The sequence below is a fragment of the Leucopleurus acutus genome (genome assembly GCF_964270905.1).
Source record: "Leucopleurus acutus genome assembly, chromosome: 13".
In the NCBI taxonomy this organism is placed as follows: domain Eukaryota; kingdom Metazoa; phylum Chordata; class Mammalia; order Artiodactyla; family Delphinidae; genus Leucopleurus; species Leucopleurus acutus.
Genome location: NC_139155.1, coordinates 55,368,246 through 55,387,019, shown reverse-complemented (window position 1 = coordinate 55,387,019; position 18,774 = coordinate 55,368,246). Strand labels below are relative to the sequence as shown.

The 18,774-nt window shown below is 33.5% G+C and overlaps 1 protein-coding gene across 2 annotated transcripts in view; it reads right to left on the bottom strand.

Moving 5' to 3' along the window:
- SMCHD1 (structural maintenance of chromosomes flexible hinge domain containing 1) overlaps positions 1–18,774 on the bottom strand; it is a 129,258-nt gene that overhangs the window by 77,723 nt on the left and 32,761 nt on the right. For both annotated transcript variants that reach the window (XM_082853405.1, XM_082853406.1), the window contains exons 8-17: positions 14,947–15,113; positions 12,895–12,985; positions 11,975–12,185; positions 9,457–9,577; positions 9,195–9,378; positions 7,070–7,264; positions 5,453–5,566; positions 4,774–4,880; positions 3,958–4,040; positions 3,660–3,773 (exon numbers count right to left, since the gene is read on the bottom strand). In XM_082853405.1, coding sequence (XP_082709531.1) covers positions 3,660–3,773; positions 3,958–4,040; positions 4,774–4,880; positions 5,453–5,566; positions 7,070–7,264; positions 9,195–9,378; positions 9,457–9,577; positions 11,975–12,185; positions 12,895–12,985; positions 14,947–15,113 — 1,387 coding nt within the window. The remainder of the gene's footprint in view (positions 1–3,659; positions 3,774–3,957; positions 4,041–4,773; positions 4,881–5,452; positions 5,567–7,069; positions 7,265–9,194; positions 9,379–9,456; positions 9,578–11,974; positions 12,186–12,894; positions 12,986–14,946; positions 15,114–18,774) is intronic.

Below are 18,774 nucleotides of genomic sequence, written 5' to 3'. Positions count from 1 at the left end.
TTAATAACTTTAAGGACAAACAGCGCTTCGAAGAAGTCAAATTTAATCTAATAGTACTATTAGTAATTTTATAAGTATCACTATTCTGAAACTATATTATAGGATAAAGCAGTAACTAACTGTTAATGTTGTTAAGAATCAAGATTTTCAACATAAAAGAAATGAAATCAAAGTGGTTAAATAAAAACTCAGAATATCGATATGAATTCATGTTTTTTCTTTTCCAAAAATATTCATGCTTAGCTATCAATCGAAAAGGCTTAGAAACAATTTCGCCCAGTGGCCATGAGCAATCCTAACACTCAGGCCTCTAAATGCCATTCCCCACTGAAAGGAGCGGGGACAAAGTTAGAGAGTAGCATGTACATATATACACTACCAAATGTAAAACTGATAGCTAGTGGGAAGCAGCCACACAGCACAGGGAGATCAGCTCGGTGCTTTGTGACCACTTAGAGGGGTGGGATAAGGAGGGTGGGAGGGAGACGTAAGAGGGAGGAGATATGGGGATATATGTATATGTATAGCTGATTTACTCTGTTATAAAGCAGAAACTAACACACCACTGTAAAGCAATTATACTCCAATAAAGATGTTAAAAAAAGAGTAATGGGTGAATTGAGGTTTAGGGTAAACATGTACAAGAAGATTCTAGGATGTCTTGAGCCAGAAAGCAAGAAAGCTCAAATCAAAGACAAAAAAGGGTCTTATCAAGAGGACAGAGGAGCAAACATGAAAGCACATCAAAATCAAGGAAGCATGTCAAATCTATAAAACCCCATACATTCAGAAAAACACATTTATGAAAATCAAAAAAAAAAACAGTCTCTGAGCACCACAGTACTGTACCAATTCCTGACTGGTAATTTGCAATTAAAGAAAAAGGATTAAGCCTTTATACTGCCTTTCCTATAAAAGCTGTGTTTCAGAGTAAACCAATGACCCTAACTGAAATTTATTACTAACAAATAAACTAGGAAGGATAATAAACTGGGATAATAAATTAGGAAGAAATAAAAGAATGAGGGGATCACCATTTTGCATACCAAATAACTAAGCAAAAATCATTAATGGATGAAACCATTACATCACGGATGAAAGGAGAACTTTATAATCATATTAGCCAAGTGAATTCAATAATCCATTTTAGCAGCACTAAAAGTAGGACAATTAATTACAGTCATCAAATGCCTCTTGATGTAATACCCTAAGAAACACAAATTCGCTATGGAGTATGGATTCTTGCTTTAGGGGGGAAAAGTGGTGAACCTAAATCTGTTTAAGCTTTTGGGGTAATTTCCAGCCTTCAGGAAATAGAACAAACAATGGAACAAGTTAAATGACATTCCAAAGAAACAAATATGTGAAACACTCTACAGTAAAGTGTACATTTAAAAAATAATTGAAATGGTAAATCTATTATATATACTTTAACAAAAAAAAATCCTCTAATTAAAAAATATATATATATACAGGTAGACCTTAGAGATATTGCAGGTTTGGCTTCAGACCATCACAACAAAACAAGTATCGCAATAAAGCAAATCACATAAATTTTTCCGTTTCCCAGTGCATATAAAAGTTATGTTTACACTATACTGTAGTCTACTGAGTGTGCAAGAGCATTATTTCTTTAAAAAAATAAAATGTTCATATCTCAATTAAAAAGTACTTTATTGCTAAAAAATGCTAACCTTCATCTGAGCCTTCAGCAAGTCGTAGTAATAACATCAAATATCACTAATCACAGATCACTGTAACAAATATAATAATGAAAAAGTTTGAAATGTTGCCAGAATGACCAAAATGTGACACAGAGACATTAAGTGAGCAAATACCATTGGGAAAATGGCATTAATAGACTTGCTCAACACAGAGTTTCCATAAACCTTCAATCTGTAAAAAAATGCAGTATCTGCAAATGGCAATAAAGCAAAGCACAATTAAACAAGGTATGCCTGTGTGTATTTTTGGTTTTGGTTTTAAATAAGACAGAGGCAGGAGGGTCAGAGTCACAGAGAGGCTGGAAGATGCTACACTGCTGGCTTTGAAGATGGAAGGGGCCACAAGCCAAGGAATGTGGGTGGCTTCTAGGAGTGGAAAAGGCGAGCCTTCCCTAGAACCTCCAGAAGGAACACTATCCTGCTGACACTTTGATTTTAGCACAGTGAAGTCCACCTGGGACGGATGACCTAGAGAACTGTAAGATAATAAACATATGTTGTTTTAAGCCATCAAAAAAAGTTGGAGAAATATAAAATAGAGTGTCACAGAGGCCAAAAATAAGAGTACTGCAGTAAAATTAGTCAAACTGTTCACTGCTGCCGAGGCTAGCAAGACATTTATACAATGAAAGTATATATGACCATTGACTAGTTTATAAATGTTGGAAATAAACGCATAGTGAATAAAACGTCTTTAAACATCTTTAAAATCCATGGACCAGACATGCAATATATAGTGATAGAACAATTACTGAAAATATAAATTGAAAATACTTTCAGGCAGTCAAGACAAAAACAACAAAGAAAACCGTAATTCAAAAAGAGTCATGTACCAAAATGTTCATTGCAGCTGTATTTACAATAGCCAGGACATGGAAGCAACCTAAGTGTCCACCAACAGATGAATGGATAAAGAAGATGTGTACATATACACAATGGAATATTACTCAGCCATAAAAAGAAACAAAATTGAGTTATTTGTAGTGAGGTGGATGGACCCAGAGTCTGTCATACAGAGTGAAGTAATAAGTCAGAAAGAGAAAAACAAATACCGTATGCTTACACATATATATGGAATCTTAAAAGAAAAAAAAAAAAAGGTTCTGAAGAAGCTAGGGGCAGGACAGGAATAAAGACACAGACATAGAGAATGGACTTGAGTACACAGGGAGGGGGAAGCGTAAGCTGGGACAAAGTGAGAGAGTGGCATGGACATACATACACTACCAAATGTAAAACAGATAGCTAGTGGGAAGCAGCCGCATAGCACAGGGAGATCAGCTCGGAGACCAGCTCCGTGCTTTGTGACCACCTAGAGGGGAGGGATAGGGAGGGTGGGAGGGAGGTAGACGCAAGAGGGAAGAGATATGGGAACATATGTATATGTATAGTTGATTCACTTTGTTATAAAGCAGAAACTAACACACCATAGTAAAGCGATTATACGCCAATAAAGATGTTAAAAAACACAAAAAACAACAGACAAGTTAACAAACAAGGTGATTCAAGTTAGGAAAATACAAGATGAGCAATAATATGCAGTTCTTTTCCTTTACCAAAGAGTGGGCCAGGATTCTCATCTGAAACAAGTACTTCTGGCCCATAGGTTCAGAGACACAGTACTTTTGATTTAGAAGGGATCTTAAGGATTATCCAATCAAAATTCCTATTGTACAAACTACAACATGTATGCACATATCTTTATTTTAGCCCACAGCTACCTACATAGGAAAATTCAGAATAAAATATTAAAAAAAAAACCCTCAGAAAACAATTGATTTTTTTTAATGTGAATTATTCACACCTTTGAAACTCCTAACTTTAAACAAATGTACTATCTATCAGATTGCTAGCTCATAATTACACAAAGATATTAAAACATATGTTATATATTTAAGAACAACAATAAAGATCCAAATTAGTTTGTATACTTACAGTGTAGTATAACTTTGAGCTCAACCAGGAGTTTCTTTGACCCTCCATGACTTGTTCCTGGAAGCTTTTGCATTGCTTCCCCCTTTTTATTCAATATTTCAATTCTTAATGCACCTATCAGTCCAAAATTAAAAATAAGAATGTCTCAGTCACACCCAAAGAATCTGATGAATCTGCTAGGTCTTCACACAGCACTTTAATTTTTCATGGTCTTTTACTATGAAATGTAAGATGTAAGAAAAGCATTTTTTCAGTATTTAAAAACAAACACACACACACAAAAAACCCAAAAACATACCAATGGGGGTTCCAGCAGGCCTAATCTCATTTGGCAATAATTCATCTCCTTCAGGCCAAGTTACTGACAATCTATCAGGGAGCCTATTATGAAACCAGCATATTAATTATTCATGAACTGTGTTAATTATGGTCTTATTTTTAAAAATAATAGTTACTAGAAATTTTAAAATTTATTTCTAATTTTTTTTGACAGGTTAAATCTGAAATCCTGAATGATTAATACTGTAAACATTTCCTTCTCCTCAACCACTGTTGTGGCTACAGAGTAAGACAAAATCTCCTGGTGTTAAGAGCGAGGAACTGTGTTTTTTTGAGATTTTTCTATTCATTTATAGTACAAGCTACCTTTGGGAGACAGGATAAACTCTACAAATAAAGGAATTACCAGTGAGATTCAGTAGGAATCACAATGACTACATCATTAGCTATATAAGAGCCACAAACCCTTTTATTTTTCGATTTCCTTTTACTTCTTTTGTACTAATCTTTATCTCTCAGCAGTTACTACCATTTTCTTCTAGCTGTAGGCCAAAGTTTTTTTTTTTTCTTTAACAAACTTAATCATAGTGCTGATAACAGTGACACTGTAGATATAAGATTTCCTCATTTTTCTATGAAATACAGGATTCTGTTTTTATAACAGAGAGCTCTCAGGTTTTTTTTAACAGCAAGAAGTTTGTCACAATACACACATCTAAGACTACAAGTGCCCAAATAGAAGAGCATAACGACACACTCAATAACTGCTAAAAGGACAATTCCTCTTGATTTTTCTTGTTATTTTTTACCATATGCATCTTGAAATGTAAATTACCTTGCCATTTCATCTTCTACGTATTTTTTCACAGCTTTCTCAGCAACTGTCCTATCCAGCTTTGCAATTGGCACAGTTTTTATTTCATCATACAGTGCCTGAGGTTCCTGAATAAATAAAATTTACACCAACATTTAAAAAAAACTATTTAAGTATAGTTGCAACAAGAACACTTCTTCCAAAGAAACATATTTTTACCCTAGTTAAGTATATAAATCATAATAGCTATTATTACATTATACCACAGTGTTTACTTCCATTTTTCATGTAAACTCCTTAGGCCTAATTAAATAGGCCTTAGGCCATTCAAATTTTAACAAGAGCATAGTATAAGGATAAAACCAGTTCTAGTTTTGAAGTTTTTCATTCTTGAGATAGAAGTCCGGCTCCAATGTTTATGTTTGTGGGCCTTGGATGAAATGTGCACTTTACAAAATTACTGTGTTAACTAGCAATAATATATGTAACATTAATTAAACACTGGGCACACAGATGTTGTTCTATAGATTATTAAAAACATCAAATGTGAAACATAAAAATTCATGCTACCACTACTTTAACCAATGGAAAAGCCAAATACGAGGCAAAACAGAATACCGTATCTTTATTTTAACAATTAAGCAAAAGAACGTAGTACCAAGAGACTGAAGAAATATTTTTTGTTATTTGGGGGTCTTACCATTGCAATTTGAACCTCTCCTCCTGTAGCATATACTTCTCCATCATGATCACCATAAAGAAAAAATTTTACAATGCTTCCATAAAAGAGAGGAAGTGTCTTGATTGTCTTGACCTAATATTTAGTTTTAAAACAAGGATTTAGTATTAATATTTACTTTTAGAAAAACAGGTTTAACAATTACTTAACAGAACTACGTTATGCAAGGGGAAAACTCAGCATCTATCATTAGAAAAATTAACAAAAAAAGCATTCTAATATTCTAATAAAGTTATATTTGTGAAGTTCTCCACTTATTTGTAACATATCTTTGAAAAGACACAGTGGCTTCTTCATACAAAAATGTCATCGCTATGCATGTGTCTAAAATGCCCAAAGCCTTCCAAATCAATTATTATTAATGCAAGTTATCTCAAACCCCCATAAATGTTCCTTGCAGACTGTGAACGGTGACTTACAAAGTCATCATTTATTTCAAATAAATTAGCTCAAAACTTGCCTATAATGTATTTCTTCTCCTTACTTGGCTTGAAAAATCTAAGGGTAATTTCCATTAGTCCAATTCAAAACTTCCCAACTACAAGGACAACAAAAATTTACACCCAACCTACCTTCCAGCCTCATTTCATTTCTGAACTATTTCTCCTCACACACACAATAGGTTGCAGCAACCCAACTCTGTTGCTTGCGGTTTCCCTGCATTTACCTGTCTTTGTCTGTGCTCAGATTATCTTCTCTGAGAAAGCGTTTCACTTGACTACCACACAGAATTTGACAAAACTGATCACTCCCTCCTTGTAACTCTTCACAAATACCTTATTCTCCTGGTTCCCTTCTATCTCACTATCTTATCCCTTTCAATTCTCCTTTGTCAGCTCCTCCTCCTTGTTTTCCTAACCTCTAAATGTTGGAAAAGCAAGCTGTAGCTACACACACTACTTCGAGGTGACCGCATCTGATTCCAAAGCTTTCGCTATATGATGATGAGTGTCACATTTGTGCATTTATTACCTCTGCAAACCTGAGCTTTTACCTCTTTCAAGTTCCATACACATGCCACTTCATGCACAAAGAATTGCATGATTCACCCTCTTCTCCGAGGCCAATCCGAAGTCAGAAAATTCTCTCCTAAACTATGAGCACTATTCATTCTCTTTTCATAGCACTTACCCCCTTCTTACCTATGATTATCTGCTTAGGTTATCTCTGTTTTCAGGCTGTAACAGCCTGAAGAACAAAGGACATCCCCTAGACCTCTGCATTCTCCACAATGCAGTCAATAGCACAGTAACTCACGAGCAGCACTCAATAAAAATTTGCTGAAAAATAATTTCTCCATATCACAATTAAAATAACAAAATGGAATTCTCCATTTGAGTAAAGTTTAGTGCAAGAAACAATAAAAACCTTGTTAATTGAGCCTTTGGCAAAAATCAAGTTTTTTATAAAATGTCCTGTTAAATTACGTAATTAAAATCCGTTTGGCCTTTTCGTTCTTTTCTGGCTCCCGAGGAGCCAAGAGTAAATATATTATTTTTGGTTGTTGATAAATTCTAATACATCTAATTTAGTTTCAAATTCTACTAAAAATTAAATCTAAAAATAAGTTAAACTTACCAGTTGTCCTGCTTTGTATATTTTTCCATCCCATTCGATTGCTGAATAAGTCGCCCAGGGGCCCTGCTTTTTAGAAGGAAGATCAGGACGTGTAATTATTCCTTTAAAAAGTGTAAATTTTATTTGTTTGTCATACTTTTCATGACAGTCCTTCAGCCATAGAGCAAATTCTCTGTCAATTTTCATTCGCTGCTCCTGTAAAATTTTAAAATGTTCTATGAAATATAGCTACTAATAAACAAATACAACCACAGACACTTCTCATTCATTTCATTTTTCCTTTCACATACCTGCCCACCCCAGAAAATCTAATAAAAGACTAAAATATTTTGCTGGATCCTTCTCCCATATGAATTTAGATTTCTATCAAAGACATTACTAAAGAAAGAAAAATCTTTGCTACACCCTTGGGTCCAAGGTCTTAATGGTCAATATCAACAAAGATTTGCTTCCCTGTTTTAAATCCTAGGATATACCAAAAAATGACAAACACTGGCTGCCTAGGATAAGGAGAACTAGCTGATTAGGGGAAAAGGGTAAGTGGAAGCCTTCTTACTGTGAACGATGCACATTCTCAATAGGGCAATAAAAATATCTTTTTATGTATCAGGCACAGATTTAAATACATATAGTACTTAAACATATATATGGTATATCTATGGTATTAAAATGTCATTGTGGGGAGTGATTAGGGGGAGAAAAGGTCAAAAAAGCTCTTTTTATAAAGTGATAGTGAAAAAAAGGTTGACAATCATTGCTATGCAAAACACATCTTTCCTTTTAATTATGTATTATATATCTATATTTATTCAGAAAATAAATCATAAAATAAAAATTGTTTTCTAATAATATATAAGAAAAAAATGTGCTATTGCTTATCATTCTTCACCCTGATGGGAGACAGTATAGAGATTTACATTCCAGCGTAAGGTGCTATATACTTGTTTAATGCCTATCTTTAGGAGAATGAGTAGGGAAGATAATCTTTACATAACACGCTTTCACAGAAGACTTTGCATAAAGTTATAGAAGTTCATTTCCCCCTATATATCTTATTCCACAATATACCATTTCCAAATGAAAATGGGGCAAAACTAAAACTGATTTCAGCTTAAGTTTTTGCAGCTTATAGTCAAAGGGCCAGTATGTTAATCATTAAAAAGAAAAAACTTTTGGTTTTAAAAAGTTATTTGAATAAGAAGTAACATGTACATTGTAAACACTCAAAAATGGCATATACCTTCAAGGAAATCTTCCCCCTAATCTGTTCCCAGGTACCAACTCCTTCCTGAATCAGCAAATTACTGTTATCACTTTGTCAACTTGACAAGAATATTAAAATTATTAACTAGGAATGGGATAGTCCGCCTACCAAATTTTTATGCTGTATTTCAATGTACAGCCCTCGTATTCGATAAAAGTATATAAGACTCAGTATCTTTTTATTAAGAGCAAAATGAATTTCAACATGTTGTAGGGATGACTGACTATAAATACTGTGTGTCATGTATTGTGCTTATTGCTTAAGCAATTTTAAATTCAGAATAAATGCATCCATTTCTTGGCAACTTAACATTAAACTACTGAAAGAGTAGCATCAAGTAAGTTTCTGAGGTGCTTAGGTAGAATAAAAGTACACTAGTTCTATCCTATTTTTTAAAAAGTTTATCACTCTTTTTCTATTGATTAATGTAGATTTTAATACTGATCAATCTCACAGCACCTTTTAGCCCAAAGTATTTCATAGTTCTACCTGAATTTTACCCCCAAGATTAGATTAAAATTGCATATTTAGGTTATTAATATATAAACACAGCTTTTGTATTAGATAAAATTGTTCTTATATGCTCTTATCAAATGGACATGGTTCTGTAGCTTCTATTTACTATGTCAAGGTACTGATGAAGATCTGATAAAAGATCTGTAAATTTTACCTGAACAAGATCTAATCAATTTGAAATTTTTGAGTGAACACATAAATGCTCATGAATGAAAATTTATATTCCAGATTAAATAAAATGAAAAGTATGCAAATTGTCAGTACAAATCTACACTACTAGTGACTTTTGTTGTACTTAAAATAGAACACTTGCAAATATTCAAAATTTGATACTTAAAACCATACCTGTCCATTTAAAATCCTTGTAAAAAGGGTGTTCTTATCTTTCAATTTTAGCTCAAGATCCATAAAGGTCAGTTTATTTGTGCTGACCTGGAATTTGTCATTAGTGAATAATGCACCAGATATCCTATTGTAGCACTCAATCGGTGCAAGCCCTCTCTTCTTAGGAGGAGTACACCAGTCAAAGCTTGAACAGAACAAAGTATTAGTTAGTAAAAAGATTAGATCACAAAACAATATAATTTCAGCAAAAATCAGAACTTACTCTTCAACAGATGTATATGGTATTAGTCGTCCATTCCAAAAACATTCAAAAATAGGTCTTTTCCCTCTTGCTGCTTTCTCAAGTATGAAACAGTCATCATCATCATCTTCATCTTTTAATTCTAGAACAAAGGAATATTGGAACAAAATGTTTATTGCTATAAAGTATACGCAACTTTTACCACTGAGAAATCAATTTCTGTAAGTGAAATGTTAAAGCTACTTCAGAGAAATGGTAACAAAAAATCTTATGATCTTTAACATTGCATTCTATAAAATCTAAAGGTGGCTTTATTCTGTTTGCCCTCAAAAAGGCAGATTTTCAAAGTGGTTCCACATTACCAATAGTGTTTCTCATTACAAAGTCAATAATTGCTAACATACTAATCCATCTGTGTTAGGTGTACTATAGTAGCTACTGAGTCTGCAATCTTTAAAACCTATTTATAAATATGGGAGCTTGAATCCTGTACCTAAACCACAAGCTTCACAGCTCTGTCAGAACCAGTTTACTTACATAAAAATCATCTGGAAAATCTACAGTATCGAGCAACAGCAAGTTTGCCTAGCTTGGACAAATTAATAACACTGAATGTAAGTTTACTTTATGATACAGCTAGAATTATAACCTATGTTATAAAGCTCAACTGTCTACATTTTTATGTTTGTTAGTAATATATTTTCATATATTTAGATAAATTAGATTCAAACATCATGATCCTGACATAGTAATACCTCAGTTATTCTGGCATTAAGTCATTCCCCCCACCCCCAATAAAGCCTTCTTCTCCCAAAAAAACCCTCACAAGTCCATCACAAGTAAATATTCCTTTCAATCACACCATTTCACTTGCTCTTAGAGAACCCCTCTGATCTCATTCAACTTACTGGCTATTATTTTAAGACATCATTTGAAGAACTTTATCTTTTTGTCTATAAGCATGCAAAAATTACAAATGGCAAATGAAAAACATGCTAGAGACTTCACGGGAGGGAAGGTCACTGAGTAATAACATGTATGAGCACTTACTAAACAAAGTCGGGCACTATTCTGAGGACTTGAAGCAGTTTCTTATTCAACCCTCACATCACATCTATGAGGCAAGAATTATTACCCCCCCAACTTTACAGATACTGAGGCAGGCGGTACTTTGTCAAAGTTTACACAAAGTGGCAAAGATAAGATTCAAATCAGGAAATCTGGTTCCAAAACCTACAATACTAAGGCTATACTAAAGAATTATTCTGAATGAGAAAATTTAATACTGTACATCTATGAAAATTCAATGCAATCTCAATAATACCAGTAGGATTTTTTTAAAGTGAAAGTACAGTACAAAGTGATTCCAAAGTTTATCCAGAAGAGCAAAAGATTAAGCATTAAGAATTTTCTCAAAAAAGAACAATAGTGTCTTGCCCTATAGATATCAATATACAGTATAAAGGACAAGAGAGTATCATTACTCATGTATAAAAACACAAAATAGGGACTTCCCTGGTGGTACAGTGGTTGCCACAGTGGTGGCACTCTGCCTGCCAATGCAGGGCACATAGGTTCGAGCCCTGGTCCAGGAAGATCCCACATGTCGCGGAGCAACTAAGCCCGTGAGCCACAACTACCGAGCCTGCACTCTAGAGCCTGCGAGCCACAACTACTGAGCCCACATGCCACAACTACTGAAGCCCGCGCACCTAGAGCCCGTGCTCCACAACAAGAGAAGCCACCGCAGTGAGAAGCCTGCACACCGCAACAAAGAGTAGCCCCCACTCACAGCAACAAAGACCCAACACAGCCATAAATAAATAAACAAATAAATAAATTTATAATAAATAAATAAAAACACAAACTAGATCAATTCCTTATAGTAAAAAATCCGGATCTATGCACTTATGGGAACTTTATATTATTATGAAAGTGATATTTAAACTATTACAAAAATCATAACGTTCAATAATTGGTGCTAGGAAACTGGAAACCCACAGGGAAAATATTAAGTTAACCCACACACAAAAAAGATTAGAGATGTGTTAAAGATGTAAACATAAAATGATTAAGCAAAAAAACCACAGGATCTTTTTTATAATCTTGAGGTATAAGATACCTTTCTATAGCAAGGCAAAAATCAGAAAGCATAAAGAAAAAACTAGTATGACTAAGTAAAGTTTAAAACTACTTTATAAATACCTACAAAGATAACAGGAAGACAACATAGAGAATATATAAAGGATTACTATGCAGTATATAGCTAAAAATTCACTTCAGGAAGAGATCTATGATAAAAGAATATATAATCTTTCTTAAAGCCACTGCTTTATTCATCTGGAAATGAATATATACAAAAATTAAGAATTATAAAAATTATAAATACTTTAATAACTTAAGAAGATTTGCATGAGGGAAAAAAGTTTTTAAATTTATCTAACCTCAACATCTCAACTAAGAATTATTATTAAGAAAACAAATCACTATCCTAAATCACAACTTCACATTTTGTAGCTAAGACAACAGATTAACATACTTGATGGAAAGCATGGATCATCAGGATACGTTTCTCTATCATATAAAAAAGGGTGATATCGGATAATCCCTTCCACTACACCATCTCCTTCAACATGAGCCTTGAACTCAAAACTATCGGCTGCTGTATTTATATACAACGTCTGCATGTCATCTTGTATTTCCCTTAGGTTGATAATCTTAGGTGTCTTCCCCTTTTCAAACATAGAAATCTAAAATAAAAATAAAACAAAAACAATTAAATTCTATAGTGACTTTACTTTTGTTCTCACCTATGATCCAACAACAGAACAGGCAAAAACTACTTTTATTTGTACAAGTAATCATCTAGCTTATTGAAATACATATATATTTTTATTTGGATTAAATAGCTCTAAGTAGCATCTCAAAAAAAATACACTATAAAAAACTGAAAGTAAGCAAAGAAAGAGCAAAGCAGAGCTGAAGGATATATTAAGTGATGAGTACATTTAATTCAAGGTTTCCTGCTAGAGGTAGGAAGTGGGATAAAGATGTACATGAAATTCTTCCTGACGTGTGGGCAAGGATACTGAGAACTCAACACTCAAATATTCTTTTCTTCTAAATCTTACTTTACCTGTTATAAGACTTCTGTGAACAAAAGAGAAACTAGTTATTCCTTTTCTTCCCTGCTTTTGAGACATGATATTCAGTTAACAGCTCATATCTCTAGAGAAGACAGAGAAAGGAAAAACCATATACTATAGTAAACAAAGGTTCCACAAAAATACATCTAGGAATAATCTCTTTACTTGCATATCAAATTAGGGAAGTGTTCTGGTAAAAGACAAGGACAGAGAAGTTGTCTATTTACTGACTGAGTTTTCTTGTCCAGAGTAACTTGGAACGAGAACAGATACCTAATAATTCACAATACTTTAAGAAAGAATTTTATCTTACTTCAATATCAATGTTGTTGAAAGGTCCAACTTCCTTTGATGCATGTTTTTCATTCCCTTTTGGGCCATGAATATAGTAATGATAAATATGCCTAAAACATAGAAGAATACCTTTACACTTTTAAATCACATAAAATTACAGTTCATCTAATCTTCTACCAAAAAAAATTCTATAACTACTATTTGGCAGTACTTACTAGGTGCCAAGCACTATATGAAGCATTTTTAAACAGAGTAAACCATTTAATGGTAAAAACAATCCTGAGATTCAGATATTATTACCCTTCATTTTATATAGAAATTGGAATGCAAGAAACGTATATAATTTAATTTACTTAAGGTCACAGAATTATAGAGTTGGGGGCGCTTCAATCCAAGTCTTTCCAACTTCAAGGCCCAAATACTTTAAGTATAGTTTATCAAAAAAACTAAAACTAGAAGTTAAGAGGCTATAATTCTACTTGTTAGGGATGTTCTACAAAGGACTCAAATATCAGGGACTATACAGGATTCAGTAACTTTAACTTATGTCCCCAACATGAGAGTATCATTCTGTAACTCTCATCTTTCTTCTTCTATGACACTGAAACAATCTTATGCCAATACTCCTAAAACTAATAAATTCAACATTATCCCATCAAAAACCACCACTTCAGAAATCTTTGTTATTTTATTTTGGCAAATGTTTCAAAAGATTATATTTGGAGGAGATTATTCACCTCTCCCCATATCCCGTATCACATGTGTAATTATTCCTCAAGCAGGAATTTAAAATATTCCTTCATATGAATTTTAACTTTTTAAAATTACATTAATTGTCCTAGTTTAAAACACTACTAAGATAAAAGGAAATCACTGAAAATCATGATTTCTTTCTTCAGACATCTCAAAAGTGTTAACATCATAGTCAACAATAAGTTTACAACCATACATTAAGAAAGAGTGCTATAAATAGCTTAGCAAGTGTCTATTTCAAAGAATGGTTAAAGTTATACATCATTCTTTTTAAAAGCAAGAGTTAAGTTATAATTATGTCATTAATGTACACTGAATTCCTTCAGTTAAGAGAAATAATAAAATAACTAATAAAAGATGTTCTTAGAGAAGAAACATTCCAAAGTCCTATTTAAAACTCTTGTGTTACAGAGCCAATAAACATCAATATTCAAGAAAAAAGGCATTCCTAAAATCAATTTCCCCATAAAAAATTTTAATTGTTAATATATATGTATAAAATAGAGAATCTCAAAGTAAGTACAACAGCCCTTTGAATAAATAAGATACATTCTTTAAAAACATGAATTTTGTACAGTATACCCCTTTTGCAAGACTAATTAATTCAGGTTAATACAAATTATGGAAACAATCCAGTCAAAGGTCTATACTGTGTAACTACAGAGGAAAAAACTTAAGAGCCATTAAATGTATATACTTCTGATTTGATCTAATGGAATATATACTTCCTAAAAGTTTTCCTGGAATAGATACACAAAGATTTATTTTCAGTATTACTCATGTCACATGAGTGATAGACTCAATACATTCAATAGACTCAATACATTTCAATAGACTCAATACATTCATTCAGTAAACTTTTATTGAGCATCTACTATGTAAAAGGAAACACTGGGATACAGCAGTGCATAAAAAACGACAGACATTCCAAGGTAGAAGGCAGACAAAAATATAAGTAAACTGTGTGGTATGGAAGATTATAATACTTGCTACACAGCAAAAGCACAAAAGGGGGATCTGAGAGTGATGAGCTGAATTGGATGAACTCAAGTTTATTTTAAATGTTATCACAGTTGTCAAAAAGCATGGGCCTCATGTTTGTATTTGTAATGACCAATACATTACCGGTGATCAGTACAATATTTACAGAATACAGAACCACTTTAATGCTAACATCAGAGTAATGATTCCTGTACTGAAGGGAAGGAAATGGGATAGGAGTAAAGCAGACAGCCAAGAGGCTTCAATATGTCTGTAATATTTTCTATCTTAAAAAAGATAAGAAGAAACATGTCCTGAATCAAATGTAAATACTTACGTTAACTGTCTCGTCCAAAGAAGGAAATAATTTTTCAAGTACTGTATGTGTTCTGGTTGTACCCCTGTGATAACCACAGCAGTAAAGCTATCTTTTTCCTTCTCCTCTGAGATAAGATGATGTAGAAATCTTTCATCATCATTTGTAATGTGAACAGAATCAGACGGCTACAAGAGTGAACATAAAGTACAACACATTACATGCACCTTAATTGTAATTAACAAATAACATTTACATCAACCTTTAATGTGATTCACTTGGATAATTTCAAATACAGGCTTCAAAAATCTTTTGGAGGAAAATGGCCAATTGCAAATCAGCTGAGTGTGTGACAACAATGCTGTGAGGAGAGGGAAACTTTTACATAGATTGCTAAACTGGCATACATCAAGGAGAATGCTAAACCATAATGCTACACGAACTGGAGAATCATAAAGAAAAGGGTGAAGAAAAATAAATACTGAGTTTAAAACTGCGCCCCAAAATTGAGAACACTTACCCTAAGGTGGAATGAGTCCTTGCTTGGGGTACCTACCACTTAACTTGGTCAGGACCAATGCCCAGCCAGCCCTCCAAGTTCAGGAAAACTAGGATGCAGCCTGAACCCAGCTGGCTTAGCCCAAAGGCACTCTGTTTAAAAGGGAGTAAAATCATCCTGGGCCCCAGTCCACTTTCAGAGGGAAGTGGGGAGGGGGGAGTGGGGGAATGTTTGAGGATAAGAATTACAAACTTCTCAGTTTTTACTATGAGTCTGTATGTTAAAAATTTCATGCATATATATATACTATATAAGTTGTACACATAAAAACGTATAAGGATAAAGATACACACTGAACTATTATGTCTAGGAAACTGGTTTTCTTTTTTTAGTAAGTGTGTATTATTACTTTCTTAATAAAAAATAAAAACCAACCCTCCAATACGATTCCAATGCATCCCTACACAGTAAATTACTAATATTATAGCTACAATACATAATATATAAGTAACATTTTATACAGTTTGAGAGTTAGTAGATTAGCTTGGGTTTACTGATGATGCAGGTTCATTATCCAAATATTTGGATAGCACCTTCTAAGCCCTATGACTCAACTTGGGCATGAGGAAAATAGGGTTCAAGATAAAAGAAAGAGAGCATCCTTCCTCCCTACAAATTCCATCTAATAGATGAGAAACAAATGATTATAAAACAATGTGCCATTAGAAAGCTATACGCCAAGAACTACAGAGTTAAAAAAATAAAAATGGGGTGACATTCACCCAGCAGATGACTTAATAAAAACATCCCAGACCAATGAGAACATGAAGGATTTGAGACTGTAAGGGATACAAGGTAGTTTAGAATATATGTTAAACATATGATAAAGGACGTGGCTGGAAAGGCTGAATCAAGCAGTAGAAATGAGTGCAAGAAAGGATAAATGAAAGGAACTATTTTAGAAGAATTAAATGTGGTGAATGATTAACAACAAGGATTACAGTTACTACTATACTGTTAATAGTTGGAGGAAAGGGGAAGAAAATAAGAAATGCTTATAGATATTTGATTTCAGATGTACCAAAAGGGAGTTATTTACAGAACCCGTGGAGAGGGACATCTAACTCAAACTGGAAATGCGTGTGCTACATAGGATCAATTGGTATTCAGCTGCCATTTGTACCACCTTATGTTGTCCCCTCCCGGGCTGCAGAGCATGGAAAAAAATCAAAAAACATCTATTTCTCAGACTCTTAAATTTTTGCTTGTGGATACAAATTAGGTTTCACCAATTAGATGTAGAAGGGAAAAGTGAGGCAAAGGCCATCTCCTGAGGTTTCTTAAAAGTTTTCTGTTACCATGCAAGGTACTGAAAGACCAGTATCCAGGTTCCAGCTTAAGCATCAGCACTGATACAGCACTAGTAATGGCCAGAAATTCTGTGTCCATTGTTGGAACAATTGTGGCAGCAAGACTTTTCCAACTCCTGGATCAGAGATAAGGTACTGTGTTTCTGAATTCCAGATCCAGCTGTGGTCCTCCAGTTACCTGATTACAGCAGATGTTGCAGCATCCCTAGAAGGTCAGTTTGGAATACCCTGGCATCATTCTACAAGACTCAGCCTAACGATCATTCCTTCAGCCCAATAATCATCTAAGCATCTAACTCCCTTTATGAAATCCTTTTCTGTTTAAAATGGCCAGAATGGTTTCTTCCCTTTAAGGAGTCCAGCCTGATTCAATGTTTCAATCTTAAGAAAAAAGTCTTGACAAGAAATACATATTTGAGAACTGTTGGTATTAAGTGGTATATATAAGAATGAATATATATATATATGGGGGGGGCGTGTGCATGCTAGTCCCCATAGATCAAAAACCATCAACCCCCCACACACCGTACTAACTGATAACAGCTCAGGAATAGAGGAGGAGCCCCCAAAAAGTAGGCTGGAAAGGACAGGTCAGAAAAAGAAAAGGACTAGGGACCTACTGGTACCCATGAAATGTTTGCTGGGATGAACTAAGCACAAAAGACAGGAAAAGCTGGAAGAAATGATAACCCAAGAGACCTCAGTACTATCCAAGCTTTATCATATCCATACAGTTCTGAAAAAAATCACTTAAATTCTCTGTTTCTATTTTTCACCAGTTTTAACACGGCAAATAATATTTCCACCAATATACTTTATAGGGCTTTGTGATTTTAAGATAACATAGAAAAGATAAGACAGAATACTGTTACATAAACAATATATTAAGATATGTAAACTGTTAAATAAATGCAATAAATTTAAAGAGGAAAAGGTGGAATGACAAAATGAAGAAATTTCTCGGACAGAGGATAATGTTCAGTTATAAAGAAAGTAAAAGTAGCTAATAAACATGAAAAAAATTCAGCCCACTAGTATGAAAGAAAAGGTATTATTTTCACTTATCAAACCACTAACATTCTGCTATCATTCTTCCCTCCCTGCTTTGTTCTTTTGAAAAATAAGGAAATGATCCAACAGGCACTTCCAATATACCTTTGTTGGGAGTGTATTTGATTTGGGTTCAACCTTTCAGAAAAGCGACTTTGTAATATACACCATAAATATTTCTAAGTTCAAATTCCTGATAACAGTTATAAAAATTCTAACAATTTATACGAAGAAAAAACTACAGTTCAGGCAAAATGTTGTGCAAAGATACTAATAGCAGTGTCTTTACAATTATAATAAAATCCTTCAAGTAAGCTAAATGCTTAACAGAATAGTCAAATTACTGTACATTTAGCCAAAGATACCATGAAGCTATTAAAAGTGTGTTGTGTACCAAAATACTTTCTAAAATGAAGTAATACTCAAAATATTAATAAAACAGAGCTCAAAGCATAAGTATATGATAAAGTTTAAACTAGAAGAAAATTCGACTAAATATGTCATAAGTACTTTTTTCTGGTATTTGAGACTATTTTTATTTTCTTTATAAAATTTTTACAATTTGCTTTATAAGCAGAAAAGAATTTTTTAAATCTTACTTTTAAAAAAGGTTTTAAAAAATTTTTTAATTCTAAAATGTTTCAAACAGAGAAAAGCTGAATGAGTAATACAACAAATACCATGTGCTCACCAACAAGATTCAAATTTGTGAACACTCTGCTTATTAAAATGAGCATTTGAATGCAAATTTGTAACAGAAATAAGTTTCTCGTTTACTTATTTCTCTGGAGCTCAGATTTCTTAAAAGTCTATTACACTATCACTGTTTTCTACTCTGCTTCTATAATTATTATACAACAAATACTTAAAAACCCACACTCAGTTCAAGGAAAAAAGTTTACAATCTTATGAACAATTTCCAGAAAGCTT